We start from the raw sequence: 18,219 nt of genomic DNA on the forward strand, positions 1-18,219 counted from the left end.
GTTTAGGTATCAGTACCATATCTGTGTCATAAAAGGAGTTTGGTAGGACTCCTTCAATCCCTATTTTTTCAAATAGTTTATATAACATTGGAGTTAATTGTTCTTTAAATGTTTGGTAGAATTCACATGTAAATCCATCTGGTCCTGGGGATTTTTTCTTAGGGAGTTGATTGATAGTTTGTTCTATTTCTTTTTCTGAGATGGGACTGTTTAGGATATTTACTTCTTCCTCTGTTGGTTTGGGCAAGCTGTATTTTTGGAGGTATTTTTCTATTTCATTTAAGTTGTCGAATTTATTGGCATAAAGTTGGGCAAAGTAACTCCTAATTATTGCTCTAATAATAGAGTTAGTGGTGAGTTCTCCCTTTTCATTTTTAAGACTAACAATTTGATTTTCCTCTTTCCTTTTTTTAATCAGATTTACTAAGGGTTTGTCTATTTTGTTGGTTTTTTCATAGAACCAATTCTTAGTTTTATTAATCAATTCAATAGGTTTTTTACTTTCAATTTTATTGATCTCACCTTTTACTTTTAGAATTTCAAGTTTAGTGTTTGACTGGGGGTTTTTAATTTGTTCCTTTTCTAGCATTTTTAATTGCAAACCCAATTCATTGACCTTCTCTTTCTCTATTTTATACAAATAGGCCTCTAGAGATATGAAATTTCCCCTTACTACCGCTTTGGCTGCATCCCATACATTTTGATATGATGTCTCATTATTATCGTTTTCTTGGGTGAAGTTATTAATTATGTCTATGATTTGCTGTTTCACCCAATCATTCTTTAGTATGAGATTATTTAGTTTCCAATTATTTTTTGGTCTACTTCCCCCTGCTTTTTTGTTGAATGTAATTTTCATTGCATCGTGGTCTGAAAAGGATGCATTTACTATTTCTGCCTTACTACATTTGAGTTTGAGGTTTTTATGTCCTAATATATGGTCAATTTTTGTATAGGTTCCATGAACTGCTGAAAAGAAAGTGTATTCCTTTCTGTCTCCATTACATTTTCTCCAGAGATCTATCATATCTAACTTTTCTAGTATTCTGTTTACCTCTTTGACTTCTTTCTTATTTATTTTGTGGTTCATCACACATCTCTTGAAACTGCCTTGAATCACCTCATTATTGAAAAGAGCAAAGTACATCACAATCATCACATAATCTTTTTACAGTGTACATTATTCTCTTGGTTCTACTCACTTCACTTAGCATCAATTCATGTAAGTCTTCCCAGGCTTTTATGAAATCAGCCTGCTCATCATTTCTTATAAAACAATAATATTCCTATTATTCGCTAAGAAATGACCAACAGAATGATTTCAGAAAGGCCTGGAGAGACTTACACGAACTGTGCTGAGTGAAATAAGCAGGACCAGGAGATCATTATATACTTCAACAACAATACTATATGATGATCAATTCTGATGGACCTAGCCATCTTCAGGAATGAGATGAACTAAATCAGTTCCAATGGAGCAGGAATGAATTGAACCAGCTACAACCAACGAAAGAACTCTGGGAGATGACTATGAACCATTACATTGAATTCCCAATCCCTATATTTTTGCCCATCTGCATTTTTTGATTTCCTTCACAGGCTAATTGTACAATATTTCAGAGTCCGATTCTTTTTGTACAGCAAAATGACGGTTTGGACATGTATATTTATTTTGTATTTAATTTATACTTTAATATATTTAACATATATTGGTCATCCTGCCATCTAGGGGAGGGGTTGGGGGGAAGGAAGGGAAAAATTGGAACAAAAGGTTGGCAATTGTAAAATTACCCATGCATATGACTTATAAAAAGCTATTAAAAATTTTAAAAATAATAATAATATTCTCTTAATATACCATAACTTATTCGGTCATTTTCCAAAGGCTCAATATTATAAAAGTTTGTTAGACTCAATGATCTCAAAAATTCAATGATGCTTTTTAATTGGCTAAGTAAATATATTTTTAATCTTTTGTTTTTACATTACCTCTTGTTTCCAGTCCCTCTTTTTCCCCCATATGTAGAAAGAACATTTTTTTTTTAAATAAACAAAGAAGAAAAGGGAAAAAAACCTGTTGGTAATCAACTAATTTTGACTTTATATGCCAAGCTTCACACCTCCAGTTCCCTCCCTCTTCAAAGAGGGGAAAGGTATAAACACATCTCTTCAGTATCAAGCTGAGTTCCTGCACAAGATTCAGTCTTGAATTTTCATTGTTCTTAGTGTTATCCAGGTTGTAAGTGGCAGAACCAGAATTTGAACCTAAGCTCTCTAACTGCAACTAGAACATTGCACTGTTTCATGGTTTAATGGTGGGTTTTGATGGTATACATCATCTAAGGCTATCCAGATAGTATATGCTTAGATTCTAATTCCTTTAATTCTCCTAACACTGTCTTACAGTCACCAAATCAAAAAACTCTTACTCTGAGACCCTAAACTTGTCTTGAAACCCCTTTCAAAATAACTTTTTGGGTAGCCTTAGATGATGTATATACCCTTCTAGGAGAGATTGTTTGCTTTTATCCATTGAGTTTGGGAGGTTTAGGACTACATAGCAGTGTACTTCATTATCTTTCCACCAGCTCCTAGATGTTCACTTCTTCCATTCTGTGGATGGCGCTCCCATGCTTGCCCCCTGCCTCCGAGGGACTGTCTTGCTTCGGGGTTTTTCTCAACAGGACTCTCCAAAGCAGTCTCCTCACTCATTCTATGGGATTGTTGTGCATCTGCGGCTATTACTAGAACGTCACTTGGGACTTCCCCTCTACCTGTGGACAGTCAAGGCCCTGGAAGAGATAACTAGCAAGTGAGAAGAAAGAGGGGTGGGAGGGTTAGAGAAGTAAAGAGAGTTCTCCCTTTCCTTTTACCTTTGACTCTCCACCTTTGGGAAAAGAAAAGGACAGTGTTTGCCTGTGACAAGGAAGCCTGGTTTTAAAATGGTAGGGATAGTTGGGGGAAGAGGAGGAAGAGGAATTCTGGGACAGCTAGGCACTGGGGGATAAATATCTGTGACTCAAAGATAAGGAAGTTCATCTTCCTTCCTTGGCCAAGGCTGTGTCCTCGTTTACTGAGACACCGTCAGCTGCTACAAAGCTCAGCTTCTGGGACCGCTGGAGTTGGGGAGCTGCTTCTGACTCCCACACTGGATGCTGTAGCTCCACCTGTGATATCCACCCGGAATGTATATCAAGAAATCTTAGAGGATCTACATCATTGTCCCCTCCGGGAGGTATGAAGATTTAAGGGATAGATGAGTAGAAATGCTGGGATCAAGGGTCCAATTGATTGGTTTCCACGAAAAGCAAAAGTTTTCTCTCTCTTCTCTTCAAACCAGTATTCTCAGCTACAGCCTCTGTGTTCCTTCCCAACTTTGGCTGCCCTCAAGGAGGATGGACAGCACAGGGCCTGGGCAGTTTTTGACCCTATGAGTCTGTTACCTTTGCCTGAGGTCACCTACCTACCAAGTTGTGTGCTCAATTCCCGTCTGTCCTGGTCCTGGATCTCCTTATCATCCTCCATTTTCCAACCACCTCCAGTAAGTGAGATTATTCCTTCTCATATGCTCTGCCCCCTGCACTCATTCTCTAATAATTTGCCTCCTCTTTCTTTCCTATTGAGGGGAGAGGCTTTTTATCTCTGATCAACTCTGTCTTTTTCTCCTCCAGGTACTCCTAGGGGTCCTGGTGGCTTCATCTCATCGGGGATGGCTGCAACTTCGAGACCAAAGTGGTTCTCTACCCTGTCTGCCCCTGCCTAAGCCTTCTCAAGTTTTTATTGACCCTCGGCTTATAGGTACAGGAGCTAAGATAGAACATGTATGTTGATATAATCAAACTTTAGTGTTTGAGAGAAAGTAACAATTGGAATTTACTAGGATTGGAGGGCACAGGGACTTGGGAGATCTAATTTATAAGGTGATGAAAAGGAATTATTTTCCTGGCCTAAACTGTAACTTCAGGCATGCCACATTACTTGGTAATAAAAAGGGGAAATCATTTTCTTTTCTCAAGGGATTTCTTGGGGTTTTAAGACAAGTTTAAGGTCTCAGAGTAAGAGTTTTTTTGATTTGGTGATTGTAAGACAGTGTTAGGAGAATTAAAGGAATTAGAATCTGAGCATATTGGACTGGGAAAGGACTATATATAATGGGAGAATGATAGATACAAGGACCAGGAAACCAAGGCTGGCTTTGATATGTTGGTGGACTCTTTATTTGGATATTAGACATGAGTCCTATTTCAGACACTTACTAGCTGTAAGCTTACTGCATGTAAGCATGTAAGCTGGGCAAGTCACTGAACCTGTTTGCCTCAGATTCCTTATTTGTAAAATGGAGATAACAACAACCTACTTCCTGGGATTGTTATAAGGATCACATTAAATAATGTCTGTAAATACTTAGTACAATGCCTGGCAGATAATAAGTGCTGTATCGAGGTTAACTGCAATTATTATCATCGTCATCATTATTGTTATTAATCCCCAAGAGGCATTGAGGGCTTGGGGCCTTTCTGATTTGAATAGCATCTGCCATTGGGAATGAACGGAAGTCCAGAGAGAAATATTGTAGTGGGGTTGTTGAAAAGAGGTCATAAGATCTGTTTTCCTTTTGTGTTCCACCACTTAGCTAGCTGTGTGTATCTCCTTGGGCCCCATTTCTTGTAAAATGGGGCAATGATGATAGTGTTATCTACCTAACAAAGTCCATGGATGCTTCAGAATAGCATGGAAGTAACCTTGAGCCTTAATGGGGCTCTTATGCTGAGCCTAAAGGCAGTGAAAGCCTGAATTCCAGTCTATGTGACTGTGGGCAAATCACTTCAATTTATTTGCCTAAATTCCTCATCTGTAAAATGAGCTGGAAAAGAAAATGCCAGTCCAAGATAAGCTTAACTGGGGTCACAAAGAATCAGACATGACTGAAAACAAGTCAACAACAACCTAGATCCCAGATTCTCAAAGGTTGTGCCAGTAGACTGTAAGCTCTGACAGGTTTGACTGTGCTGGGAAGACTTCAAGAGTCTTCCCAGTGACAAATTATTTGCTTTCTGAGAGCCATCTCATCTAGGTAGAGACTCTTCAAGAGCATGATGGCCAATTGTAATGACTTCTTTGGCCATTGCAACACATGAAAAAAAGAACATAAAATGGCCTTTAGCCTTATGTGGCCTATTTCTGCTTCTGCAGTGATAATGGTAGGGGTGGTATAAAGGGAAATAGGGACTGTTAAGAATTACACAACGTTTCTATTTTATATAAATATTTTTTCCATTAAAAAAAATCTGGACTTAACAGACATAAACTAAAATGAACATTTCCATTATATATTAATATATGTAATTATATGCTATAATTATACTATAATTATATTATGATATTAATATACAACCATACATAATATACAAATTATGTATTATATACAATAACATAGCAATGTTATTATAATATAATTTAAGGTAGTAATTATTACATACATGTTAACTGTATATTAGAGATATCTATAAATACATGTATATGTGTAGATATGTATCATATACATATGGAAAATTGAACAGAAAGTAAAAAGTTGTATATGAAACTGAATCTTATATGCATAGGAGTATCACATATATACCTTGCAGTCTGTATTAGATTTGGCTGCACTCCTGAGTGTAATTCAAATTAGCTTAAAATATAATTGGGAAATATTTAACAAAGTGTACAAAAACACAGTAGAACATACATAATGTTAATATGTGGTTTTCTAAGTAAATATGTGACCCAGAGGGAACCTTATGTATAATTTGGTGGCCCCTGTTTCTATTTGAGTTTGATATCACTGAATATGCAGGTTGCTTTTCTTTTTAGTATATAATAAATTACCTTTAAAGCAGTTCTGCTTGTCTGTGATTTCCTTCTGAGCTTTTCTCTCCTGTGGGTTTCAAAAATATGTTTCAATGACCCACTGTTGCTGATTTTCAATTTTTTTTTTTTTTTGCAACCTTTTCCATCTCTAGCTCCTTTCTTCATTATCTTCCTTCCCCTAACTGAGAAAAAAGAAAAATAAAATCTTTGTAAGAAATATACATAATCAAGCAAAACAAATCACTACATTGAGTTTGAAAGTTATCTGTCTCGTTCTGTAGCTTGAGGCAGGAGGTAATGTTAGAGAAAAAATTTAATACTAATAATGCATCTGCAATTTAGGCTCAAATCTGCCAGAAGCAATGTAATTAAGCATTGATCTATATTCAGATCATTTTTAGCTACTAGCACAGCTGAATAATAACACTTGACAATTGTGCTAGAAATGGAACATAAATGCAAAGACAGTTAAGTGGATGCTTGGTTCACTAATCTTTCTTGGAGAAACAAATAAAGTTGGTTTTATTAAATGTGAAAGGCAACAAGATATTTAGTTGTCTACTATTGCTCCCCTAACCTTAACATTACAGAAAGACCACCATTAAGATAATTGCAGCTTATGTGCCATTTATTAAAATGATATGAAAAGGTAGAGAAATTTTGCAAATAATTAGATAAGATTTTTCAAGTCAAATGGCATGCAGCTTAATTCTTTGCTATTTCATTACAAAAGTGGAGTCAGAGAAGCAGGGAAAAAATAGGTTGGAAAGATGATTCAAGATAAAGATGCATGTCTATTTAGGATGGCTGTCAAGTTAGAAGGCATTCTGCTCAGACTTACTAATGTAGAAAAAGCCTAAAATGTGTACCAGATCTAACAGATCAAGAAATCTATTGAAAAACTACACTAAGCAGTTAGAAACTTATGGGAAAAGATTTTCCACAAGTACTACATGAATACCTTGAAAAAATTAAATAAATTTTAGAAATGAAATAAAAGCTCTGGAAGAAAGAATTGGAAAAAAAGATTAGTTATACTAGAAAAAGAAATGGTGGTAAATCTCATCCAAGAAAATGGATTCTTTAAAAACTAGAATAGACCAAACAGAAATTAGTGACTTAATGAGGTAACAAGAAATATTAAGAGAAATAAAAAGATTGAAAAAGAAAAAAAAGTCACGGATCTGAAAAAAAAAAAAAAAGAAAAAGAAAAACAATTGACCTGATAACTTGAGACAAGAAGAAAGAACTGATGAACTCCCTTGAAATCCATGTTTCAAAAAATAAACACACACACAAAAACAACCTGGACACTAGATTTCAAAAATAAAAAGAAATAACCCTTATTACAATCAGAGAATGAGGTGAAGACAGAATCCTCAAGTCACCTCCCGAAAGGAAACCCCAACAGGGAGGAAAGGTCCCAGGCAAAATACAAAACTCCCACATCAAATTAAAAATATTATAATCATTTAGGGAGAAAAATAGGACCTCCAAGATCACATAAGAGTTGGCAGCATTTATTGTAAATGGGAGGAGACCTTGGAATAAAATATATCAAAAGATATAAGTGTATTCTGAAAAGCTGAGTATAAAGCTTAAAGAGGAAAAAGATGGATCTTTCATGTAATAGAGGACTTTCAGGCATTTATAACAAAAAAGCCAGAACTGGGCAGTAATTTTGAAATATAAATAGAAGAGTACACAGAAATCTAGAAAGATAAACTTAAGCAATTGAAGAGTGTTATAAAATGCTGTAGTGCCAACGTTTTAAAAAATAAGTGTTTGGGTCTCTAAAACCTTAGTATTTTCAAGGTTCTGAAGGAGAAAAAAGATGTCCTGGGGATGGATTGGTTCTTACTTGAGGGTTTTAATTGAAAAAAGATAAGGGAAAGTAAAAACAGAAAAAGACTAGTTTTAGAAAATAGGAAGAAGAGAGTAGAATAATTTACATACATGAAGAAAAGAGTGAAATAAGTGGGGATCAGATGAATCTCTTAACCTGAAATGTCCAAAAGATGCCATTATATATAAAACAATTCTACTCCATTTTCTTGGGATAGAAATACATCAAATTCAACAGGGAGAGTACAGTTAAAATAATACTAAAGAGGAATACTTGAAAGCAAAAGCTTCCTGATTCTAAATAGGGGGAAGGGGAGAAAAGCAAAGAATTAGACTTCATGGGGTTACCTCAGATTTCCTCTTAGACATTTGGGAAATGATTGAGCAAATTATGCTATATGAATATATCGGAATATTTCACCCAAGGAATCATGGAAGAGGGTTTCAGATAATTCCAAGTAGTATGAATTGACAGTGAAATGAGCAAAACTGGAATGACAATTTGTACAAGGACAACATTATTGTGAATAAAAACAACTCAAAAAGACTTAAAAATTGATCAAGGAAATGAGAAATGATGATAAAGCATGTTACTTGACAAAAAAGATGTAAAAAGATTATCTAATTTATCAGTAAATTATCTATGTAATCTATGGGTTTATTTTGTTTGATTATGTTTATTTGTTATAAGGGGTTTTCCCCTTTTTTCTTTTTGGTTTTTAGTTGGGGGTGGAGATGTCATTGAAATGATACTAAGCCATAGAGATATCCCAATAAGCATTATTAAAACTTTTTTATTGTACAGAAGAAAACGGAAGCAACCATATATAAGCAGAACAATTTAAAAGCTAACTTGTAGCATTTTTAAATTATTTTTAAAAGTAAGCAATATGAAAGGTGATTATCAGATTTATCCTGAATCATTTTGTGTATGTGTATTTTGCTTCATCTGTACATGGAAATGCTCTTTCTTAAGTATTTTAGTTCAGAATTAAAAATTTAATAAAAGAAGCAAAGAAAGCCAAAGGCATATATAGACTACATAGAAACCTTACACTTAATAGGTCATGAATGCTTAGAGTCAATAGGCACTGTACATTGCAAACACCTGATATCACCCTTAAAAATGTTAATGAAGTGTAAATAACTGATTAATGTAAAATTTATTTCCAGAACATCAGCATGCATTAAAATCAATGCTAAATAGAAAAATATCAAAAATGAAAAAAAAAGTAATTTGCATTGACTGAGTATTCCTGTAGAAGTTTAACTGATGTAAATTAGTTGCCACAAGGAGACTATAAATACCCAGAAATTTTGACAGGCAATACTTGCTCTTCTTACTATGTGAAGAGCTGTCCAAAAGCTATGTCAGTTTCAAATGTAAACTGATTAAAAAAGATTTTAAAGAAATTAATGATGAGAGTTTATAAATATTACAAGCCCATAAAATAACAAGAATAAGAATGACAAATTAAATGAAAGGCAAGTTAATTGGAAGCCCAGAAGTAGACACCATAGATTTAGAGCTAGAGGGGTCTTTGGAGGCCATTTAATCCAACTCCATCCTTTCTGAGATGAGGAAATCTGTGTGTGATCACAGATTGTGTCAGATCATTTTGGCTCCCAAATCAAGTACTCAAATGTAGCATTACTTCTCAAGAGTTTATTCACCTCAGAATCTTTTAAGGAAGAAACTGAAATGTAGGCAATAAGCACACAAGAAAATCTTGTGCTTATTATCTCTTGACTATAATTTTTTTTTTTTTATCAGAACAGAATTTCCTTTAAAGGCTATCCTCTAACCACAGGTTTTCCAAGAACATTGTAAAATTATATAAGATTTCCTGGAAAGATACTAGTGGACCCTTTTTTAATGAGAGAAGGTTGCAAGAAGAGTTTGCCATAGTCATTATGTCAGTGTGACGTTCCAGTGAAAGATAGGGATTCTTTCTGTGCTAGACTGTCCTCCAGATGCTCCTGTTTGCTTGCAGATAGCCTTGTGCTGACTACATGAAGAACTGGTATACTGTTTTTTGTTGTTGAGTCATGTCCAACTCTTCCTGACTCCATTTGGGGTTTTCTTGTCAAAGATTACTAGAGTACTTTGACATTTCCTTTTCCAGTTTATTTTGTTGATGAGAAAACTGAGGCAAACAGTTCAGTGGTTTGCTAATAAGTGTGTGAGACTAGATTTGGATTCAGGAATCCCTAACTCCAAGCCCAGTACTCTGTTTACTGCTATAGAGCTACATGTAGAGCCTCTTAATTAGATCACTAAAAAGATAATGCCTTTTCACACAGTAAAACCAGACTTAGTGCCTGAGTTGACTAGACCATGAAGCTGATTTCATCAGCACAAGTGAATGATATATCTTGGACAGATAATGAAAATAGACACTGGATTTTGTAAAATTGTGCAGTGCTTTTATTTTTTCCCCCCTAAATGTAGTATTTTGATTTGTTTAAAATACATTTTTATTTCATTAAATATTTCCCACTTACATGTTAAAAAAATTAACTTTTTTTTTAACAGTTTGAATTCCTTGAGTTTTCGGTAGGGTTATTTGGCACATTCTCTTCTTCCTTACTGTACTTCCTTAAGAAGGCAAGCAATTTGATACTGACTATGCATGTGAATGTCATGAAAAATATTTCCATCTTATCCATGTTGCAAAATAAAAAGTAGAGAAAGTTTAAAAAGCATCTCTCAATATGCATTCAAAACTGATCAGTTCTTTCTCTGGAGGTCAATAGAATTTTTTATTATGGGTCCTTAAGAATTGTTTTGCATTGCTGACTTAGAGTTGCTAAGATTTTCATAGTTGATCATCATTAAAATATGGTTATTACTGTATAGTATTCTTCTGATCATAAAAGTCTTCCAAGTTTTTCTGAAGCTGTCCTGGTCAACATTTCTTATAGTACAACTTATTAGCCATTCTCAGTTGATATGGATCTTCTTGATTTCCAGGTCTTTGCCATCACAAAAAGTTACTGTAAATATTTTTGTATAATTAGTTCCTTTTCCCTTTTCTTTGATATCTTTGAGATGTTTGCTGGTCAAAGGGGATGCGAGTTTTAGTTCTAGACATAATTCTAAATTGTTCTCCAGAGTAGTTGGACTAGTTCATAATTCCACCAACAGTGCGTAAGTGTCCATCCCAATTTTCTATATTTCTTCCAGCATTTTGTCATTTTTTTTTTCTGTCATTGTCAATTTGACTGGTTGATCTCCTTTGTTGTCAGAGGACCAAAATGACATCATAATGGTAGAGTTGATATAGCATGTCTAACTCTAGCTGCTCAGATCAGTATGAGTTTGGAATGCTCTACCACAAGTTGAACACAAACAGTTTATATGAACATTTGGGGTGGATTTTCTATATTTGTATATATCATATTTCTTTTCAGCTATTTCAGTTCTGCTTTGCTCATAGAGTGAAGCATCTTCCTCTGAAGAGGGTTTAGGGTTCTGGGTTGGTCCTGTGCTAGTGCTTCCCATGTCATGCAGTCAGTTCCATAGTACTTGAGAGAGACATTGAAAATGTTCTTATGTCTAGTGCTTGCCTTGAGTTTTCGGTAGGATTATGTTTGACATCCAAACAGTGTTGCCAGCTCATTAGAATTATGTTCTCTGCAGTAGCATTTGGTTTGGTTTGAGAAAGGACCTCAATGTCTAATACCTTATCCTGCTAAATGATCTTCAGAATCTTCCTAAGATAATTTAAATGGGAAGAGATTTAGTTTCCTGGCATGGTGCTGGTCTAGATAAGAGGTGGTACTCCACAGTTAAATTTTTTGAGTTTGATTTCTCTAATCAGTAGTAATTTAGACCTTTTTTCATGGCACCATTGATAGCTTGGATTTCTTCATCCAAAAACTGCCTGATCATTTGACCATTTATCAACTGGGAAATGGCTCTTATTTGAGAAATGAGAAAAACTTATGTAAAATTATTTTTGTCCAGTTTCCTGTTTTTCTTCTAATTTTGACTGCTTTAGTTTGTACAAAAGCATTTTAATTTCATATGATCAAAATTATCATTTTGCTTCTTATGAGTTCCTCTATCCCTTGTTTTGTCATAACATCTTTTATATGCAGATCTGACAGGTAAAAGTTCCATGCTCCTAATTTTCTAAATCATTTATCCATTTTGTCCTTATTTCGATGTAGGGTGTGAGATATATTGTTCTAAGCCTAGTTTATATCAAACTGCATTCTAGTTTTCCCAGCCATTTTGGCAAATGATGAGTTCTTACTCCCCAAATTTGGGTCTTTAGGTTTTTCAAACCTAGATCTTTTTTAGATTTATCAGACTAAAATCATAGATTACTATAGTCTTTTTCTGTTCTGTACTTAATACTTAATCTATTCCACTGATGCACACTATTTTTTAGCCAGTCAAAAGTCAAAACATTCTAATTAATGCTTTATAATATAGTTTGAAATCTGGACCTCCCAGGCCTTCACAAATTTTTTTCATTGATATTTTTTTTGGTTCTTCCAGATGAATGTTAATATTTTTCTGTTATAAGCCTTTGATTGGCATAAACCTGAATAAGTAAATTAACTTAGGTACAGTTGCCAAGAGTAATGAATATTTCTGTAGTTATTTAGATCTCTTTATTTGTGTCTATATAGTCTCTGGGTTTGTCTTTTCAAGTAGACTCCTGAGAATTTTATTTTATCTGCAGTTATTTTAAATAGAATTTCTCTTAATATCTCTTCTTGCTGGATTTTGTTAGTAATATAAAGAAATGCTGATGTTTATATGAGTTTATTGTATATCCTTGTGCAGTGCTTTTAATAATCCCAATCTGCTCCTTGAGTCACAAAACAATCTTTTAAAAACATTTATTAATAGCTTTTATGTTATCTGTTTCCCAACATATTTCTCCTTCCGTCCGTACTCAAAAGAACCATTCCTTTATAACAAAATATTTTAAAACACCAGTTCGGCAAAACTAAAAAATTGACATCTCTAGTGATCTTCACCCCTATATTCTCCACCTTTACAAAGAAAAGAGGGAGAGAAATATTATTGCTTCTTTGTGACCATACTTGTAACCATAACTTGTGGTTATTATCATTTTACATTGTTACCTTTCAAATATTTGTGCAATGTTCTTTCATTTTAAATTGTATAAGTTGTTTTTCTGGTTCTGTTTATGTCACTAAATCATGTCATTCTCCCATGCTTCCCTATATTTATGATAATTGTTTCTTAGAGTGTAATAATATACCATTATTCTAATATAGTACAACTTGCTTAGCCATTCCCCAGTCATTGACATACACTTTCACAGACTCATCCTTTTTTAACATTATTGTTCTTCTGTTACAGTTACAAATTTTAATGATTGAAAGTGCATTGCAGCCTTGAAGAAGCTAAAAAAATTACCTGTAAAGAATTTGACAGGAGAAATGGCATAAAAAAGTATCAATAAATATATATTTATTAAGGGCTGTGCATGTGCATGTGCCATGCACTGGTGATACAATAACCAAAATTAAACAGTTAAAACAGGTCCTGCCTTTAAGGATCTTGCGTTCAATCAAAGGAAACATGTTTTACAGAATGAATACAAGATCATTCAGAGAGGAAGGTCACTAACAGTTGTGCTGATCAGAAAAAGCTTCATAAAGTACTTAGTACTTGAGTTGAATCTTGAAGGAAACAAGATATTAATGAGGAAGAGCATTCTGTCATGGGCAATGACAGATGAAAAGGCAGGGGGTGAAAGGAGAAAGAAAGCAATTTAAAATGGCAAGATTACCCGTGTGTCTGTATGTCAAGTACAGGAAGGAGGGAAATATGTAATAAGGCTGAAAAGGCATTATAAAATCCTTATTGTCAAAAGGGTGGGTCAGTCATGATGGAAAAGGAAAGAATAGAAGTTGGATAGGCCACATGCTTCCTTGGTCTCCAATTAACATCAAAAAATCTAGAAGGAAGCCCCATCATGCTAGATGTATCTTGGTGGAAGATGTATAGGAAGACATTGATGGGTTGCAATCGGTAACGTTGCTAAGAATGCCTACGTTGGTGAAATTATAGGTCCATTGACAATTCTACCTCATAATTATTGTCAGAATTGAATGAAATAATGCCTATAAAGCAATGCCTGCAAAGCTCTTTGTCATTGATCATGTGAGCCATTAGGATTGTCCATTATGTTATTGGCTTGATTATTAAACATGTTCATCCTCATGTTCATGCAGGCTCCCTTGTGCGGGTGGAACGGTTCCAACTGGTAGTAGAGAGAGAAGTGAAGAGCAACTTTCCTTCCTGGAAGGAGCTGGGAATGCCAGGATTTATCCAGGAGCGCCGTACCAAGTCAGTATCTTCCTGCCTGTTCTCTGGAGTGGAAATGGAAGTAGGAGTAGAGATAAGGTATGGGAGAGAGCGAGGGATCTAAGAACATTGTCATCCTTTTTCTTCCTTTAGTATCTATGTCCTCTTTTATCTGGATGATGCTCTGATCCTGTCCATCCCCAGTCCATACAATGGTCATCCTACACAAAGACCTCCTCAAGCAAAATTTCCCTGCTTGGAAGAGACTTCTAAAGTGCAAAGCCGGCTTTTGCTGCTGTCTCACAAGGAATGTCTAATGAAACGGAACTATCAGTCCTCTCAGAGCAATGGTCCTTTGCCTCCCAGGCACACTCTTAGTTTCCATGTATCAGGCACCTGGCTAGGTGGGATCCAAAGGAAAGATGGGGATGGCTGGGGTCTGCCAGAGTCCTTTGGAGATGAGAGCCAGGACCAGAAGGTAAGATTATAGTCCCAAAGCCTCTTTAAACTTCTGGTTTTCCTTTCTCTTCGCAATAATTTGGGCTTCTTGCTCTTGTTTTCCTTAGGTTTTTCTCCTCTTCTTTGGCCAATCTATCCGATGGTTTGAATTCCTGCACCCAGGGCAGCAGTATAGGCTCATCCTCCCTGACCCTTCTGTGAGTCCCCCATTGTGTTACCTATTGCCTTTGTGATGGGAGAAAAAAGGCAGCTGTATATGGCAGGAGATACCATCTTTTGAGATTTAGGAAGACTTGCATCTCATTGTCTTTGTTGTCTTGAGCATGTCACTTGACATTGAGTTTCAATTTTTTCATTGATTGAATAAGAGTGATTCCCTACAATTATTTCCAATTCTTATTTTCAGCGATTCTGTAATTCTAATTAACATCTCAAGCATAGAGATTAGAGTGACTTACACATCTGGCACAAAGATTTTACTGGAAAAGGGGTTTGGGACTAGACCTAAGAGGGAGGACCTCTTTTCATTCCTCTCCCAGGGTGGGGGAAACCCAACACATTGGCTCATTTAAGAATCTTGATAATATTTTAAGGACTCCAAGACCTTTTTCTTTCCTGAACTCTTTCTAATTTCCCAGCAGCCTCCAAGTCTGTTAGAAGAGGGGGATTCCTCCCCTCTTTCGCAGCAAATCCTGGAGTTGACTGGCTATACCTCCTGCCTTATTGTCCAGGATGACTGGATCCTGGAACCTGGGAACACCCAGGACATTCCAGGTATGCTGGGGATAAGCAAGGGACTCTCTGAATCCTCCCTGACGGAGATTCTCAGTGGCAGGTAAGCATGTCCTTATTCCCCTTAGCTTGGTTCAAATGGTTCTTCTTTCCCCCTGGTCAGTCATTCAGATCAGTTTGGGTGATTTTCCTGCCCTCTGACTCTGTTTCTCCTCTGCCTTCTTTAAGGTCCCCCTTCTAAATTCAGATTTTTGATTCTCTAGCTCCTCAGGCTCATTTGTGTCCTTCTCTGCTGAAATTTTGTCCAGGATGCCTTGTGTGCCACTTTCAGAAACAACCCAGCAAGGTAAGAAAACTTATCTGATAGTAGAGATTTGGGAACTAGGGAAGGCATGAGGTTGCTTTGACAGGTTGCTTATCCCATTTTCTCTATTTAGGAAATTCCCAGACTTCTCAGCGTGGGGTAAAGTTAACTGTAGCCTTGGATGCTGATGAGTTGGCCTCTCGAATTCCCATTGATGTCTATATAGAGGCTCCACATCCACCCTTACCACTGGGGCTGCTTCCAGGAACCCGAGTCTATTTTCAGCAGTTAGAAAGAAAGGTCTCCAGGTGAGGAGATGATCTTGCCTCCTTCCCTTTTCCCAGTCTTGGTATAGGATACTTTATTTCAAATCTGCTAATTATGATGCAGTCCAGAAGGTCACCCCTGTCAGTCCTCAATACATGATGCTTAATTATACTCTCTGTATCTATCTCAGTGTTTCCAACCACCCTCTTCTTGGGTTCATCCCAGTTTTCTTGGGTGGTGTGAATATCTTTTTTCTTTTCTTTTTTTTTAATAGCTTTTTATTTACAAGTTATATGTATGGGTAGTTTTACAGCATTGACAATTGCCAAATCTTTTGTTCCAATTTTTCCCCTCCTTCCCCCCCACCCTCTCCCTTAGATGGCAGGATGACCAGTAGATGTTAAATATATTAAAGTATAAATTAGATACACAATAAGTACACTAAATTGTTATTTTGCTGTACAAAAAGAATTGGACTCTGAAATATTGTACAATTAGCCTGTGAAGGAAATTTAAAATGCAGGCAGGCAAAAATATAGGGATTGGGAATTCAATGTAATGGTTCTTAGTCATCTCCCAGAGTTCTTTCGCTGGGTGTAGCTGGTTCAGTTCATTACTGCTCCATTGGAACTGATTTGGTTCATCTCATTGCTGAGAATGACCAGGTCCATCAGAATTGATCATCATATAGTATTGTTGTTGAAGTATATAATGATCTCCTGGCCCTGCTCTTTTCACTCAGCAAGTGGTGTGAATTTCCATAGCCACTCCTCTCCAGCTCCTTCCTGCTTCTATTTCCCTTTCTTTCTTTACTTGTAGGTTCCAAAATGTTTATTGTCGTTTCCTGCCATCCAGCTACCTCCGAATCCTTTGTTTTCCTGCTGAGATTCCAGCCAGGTTAGTGACTGCTTCCTTTTTTCCTCAGTAGCCCTGTTCCAGACCAGGCCCTACACAAGCTCAGTTGAGCCTGTAGGATTTTCCTGCCAAGGCTAATAAAATGCTAGGCTTGGGCAAGTCATTTAATTTCTACATCTCCTTTTCTGTGAGTCTCTCCAAATTCGTTCTCTCAAATTTAATCTCTGACCTCCATAATTTCAAAACCATATAAATCCTCACGAAAATTACTTCTTTAGATCAAACTTCCTTCTGCTTCTCTTCTCAAGCCAAATGTCTCTCACTAAAACTGGAAGTGAAATTTTAGAAAATAAGCGATTATTTGACAACTATGTGGGACCAAATTCTTGTAGGATGGAGTGGCACTTCTAAGGAGTAATCACCTTTAGGACTGGCCCTTTCCCCATGCTTTGCTTTTCACTATATACTAATAATTGACTCTATAATCCTCTCTACTCATTTCCCTTGATCTATTCCTATTCCCATTTCTTTACTAGCCTGTTCCCCATCTTATTCTTCCTACTTTCTTCCTCTTTTCCTCTACCCTCATCCTGTTCTTCCTGTTCTCTGACTTTACCATGTTTCCTTCATAGCTCCAACTTGCCGCATGTCTACCTGGCAGAACTACAAAGGGATTCTCCAGGGCGAACCTGGGCCAGTGCTTCCTGTCATGTAGTATCTGTCCTCAGTGTCCAACTCTTCTGGCTCTGTGCACACTGTACCAGTGTTTGTGTTCAGGTAAAACCAGTTACAATGTTATAGTGTTATAGTTATATAGTTATATATATAGTTATAAAGGTATAGTTATAGTTATAACCAATTATAGAAATTCAGAATTAGAAGGGACTTCTAGCAGTATCACCACAGTTGGAGAGGTTAGGTGATTCTGTTGTGAGTAGGAAGGTAGCAGTTCCTATTAGTATCTCTAAGGAAACCACCAGCCTTTCTTTTTATAGCTATCTGTAAAATGGAACATAAGATTAGGGAGCTTGGTGAGTTGCTAGGAGGGAGAGTCAATAAGGCCTCTTGAGGATAGAGAAATCTGGATAGATCTCTCAAAGAGTCTAGTAGTCTAGATAAATTTGCTTATTCGTGGGTCCTTCTGTATGTTGCCTGAGATTTTAGGCAAAGATTTTTTCTCAGGATTAAGTGGCAATGATAATTATATAAGACTGGTAATAGCTTTGTTCTTGAATCAAGACTTCAGTATTTAACTTTTTTTTCAGGGCATGCCTGTGTTAAAAGTGAACGAATCACAAGACGATACATTCACTAAGGGAGGAAAATACAGGGGAAAAGAGGGTTAGGATTTTGAGTTAGATGGATGGAGAATTGTGGAGTTCTTGTTCTTCTTTAAACTATAATAATGGTTCTCTCTGGGTGAAAGCAGGTTTCTTGGGGAGGTTTTCTGGAGGCATTCTTAGTATCAGTTAAAAGTAATAATCACCCAAAATGCAGCCAGCTGGTAAAAATGCTTATGTTTATTTTCTCCTTCCAAAATAGCCTGGTTAGTTGAGGCCTGTCTCTCTGTTTGGTTCTAAGAGCTCTTGCAGCTTTGTCCTTTACTTCT

General features: G+C 36.2%; 1 protein-coding gene across 2 annotated transcripts in view; it reads left to right on the top strand.

The window, feature by feature from the left end:
* CTC1 (CST telomere replication complex component 1) overlaps nucleotides 1-18,219 on the top strand; it is a 34,679-nt gene that overhangs the window by 13,890 nt on the left and 2,570 nt on the right. The window contains exons 8-19 of one of the 2 annotated variants that reach the window (XM_051995727.1): nucleotides 2,589-2,812; nucleotides 3,058-3,235; nucleotides 3,341-3,541; nucleotides 3,672-3,798; nucleotides 13,921-14,035; nucleotides 14,147-14,471; nucleotides 14,560-14,649; nucleotides 15,091-15,287; nucleotides 15,448-15,530; nucleotides 15,622-15,796; nucleotides 16,575-16,652; nucleotides 17,243-17,387. In XM_051995727.1, the coding sequence (XP_051851687.1) occupies nucleotides 2,589-2,812; nucleotides 3,058-3,235; nucleotides 3,341-3,541; nucleotides 3,672-3,798; nucleotides 13,921-14,035; nucleotides 14,147-14,471; nucleotides 14,560-14,649; nucleotides 15,091-15,287; nucleotides 15,448-15,530; nucleotides 15,622-15,796; nucleotides 16,575-16,652; nucleotides 17,243-17,387 (1,938 nt within the window). The remainder of the gene's footprint in view (nucleotides 1-2,588; nucleotides 2,813-3,057; nucleotides 3,236-3,340; nucleotides 3,542-3,671; nucleotides 3,799-13,920; nucleotides 14,036-14,146; nucleotides 14,472-14,559; nucleotides 14,650-15,090; nucleotides 15,288-15,447; nucleotides 15,531-15,621; nucleotides 15,797-16,574; nucleotides 16,653-17,242; nucleotides 17,388-18,219) is intronic. The other variant, XM_051995729.1, reaches the window with a different exon arrangement.

Source organism: Antechinus flavipes, chromosome 4, assembly GCF_016432865.1.
Source record: "Antechinus flavipes isolate AdamAnt ecotype Samford, QLD, Australia chromosome 4, AdamAnt_v2, whole genome shotgun sequence".
NCBI classification, from domain to species: domain Eukaryota; kingdom Metazoa; phylum Chordata; class Mammalia; order Dasyuromorphia; family Dasyuridae; genus Antechinus; species Antechinus flavipes.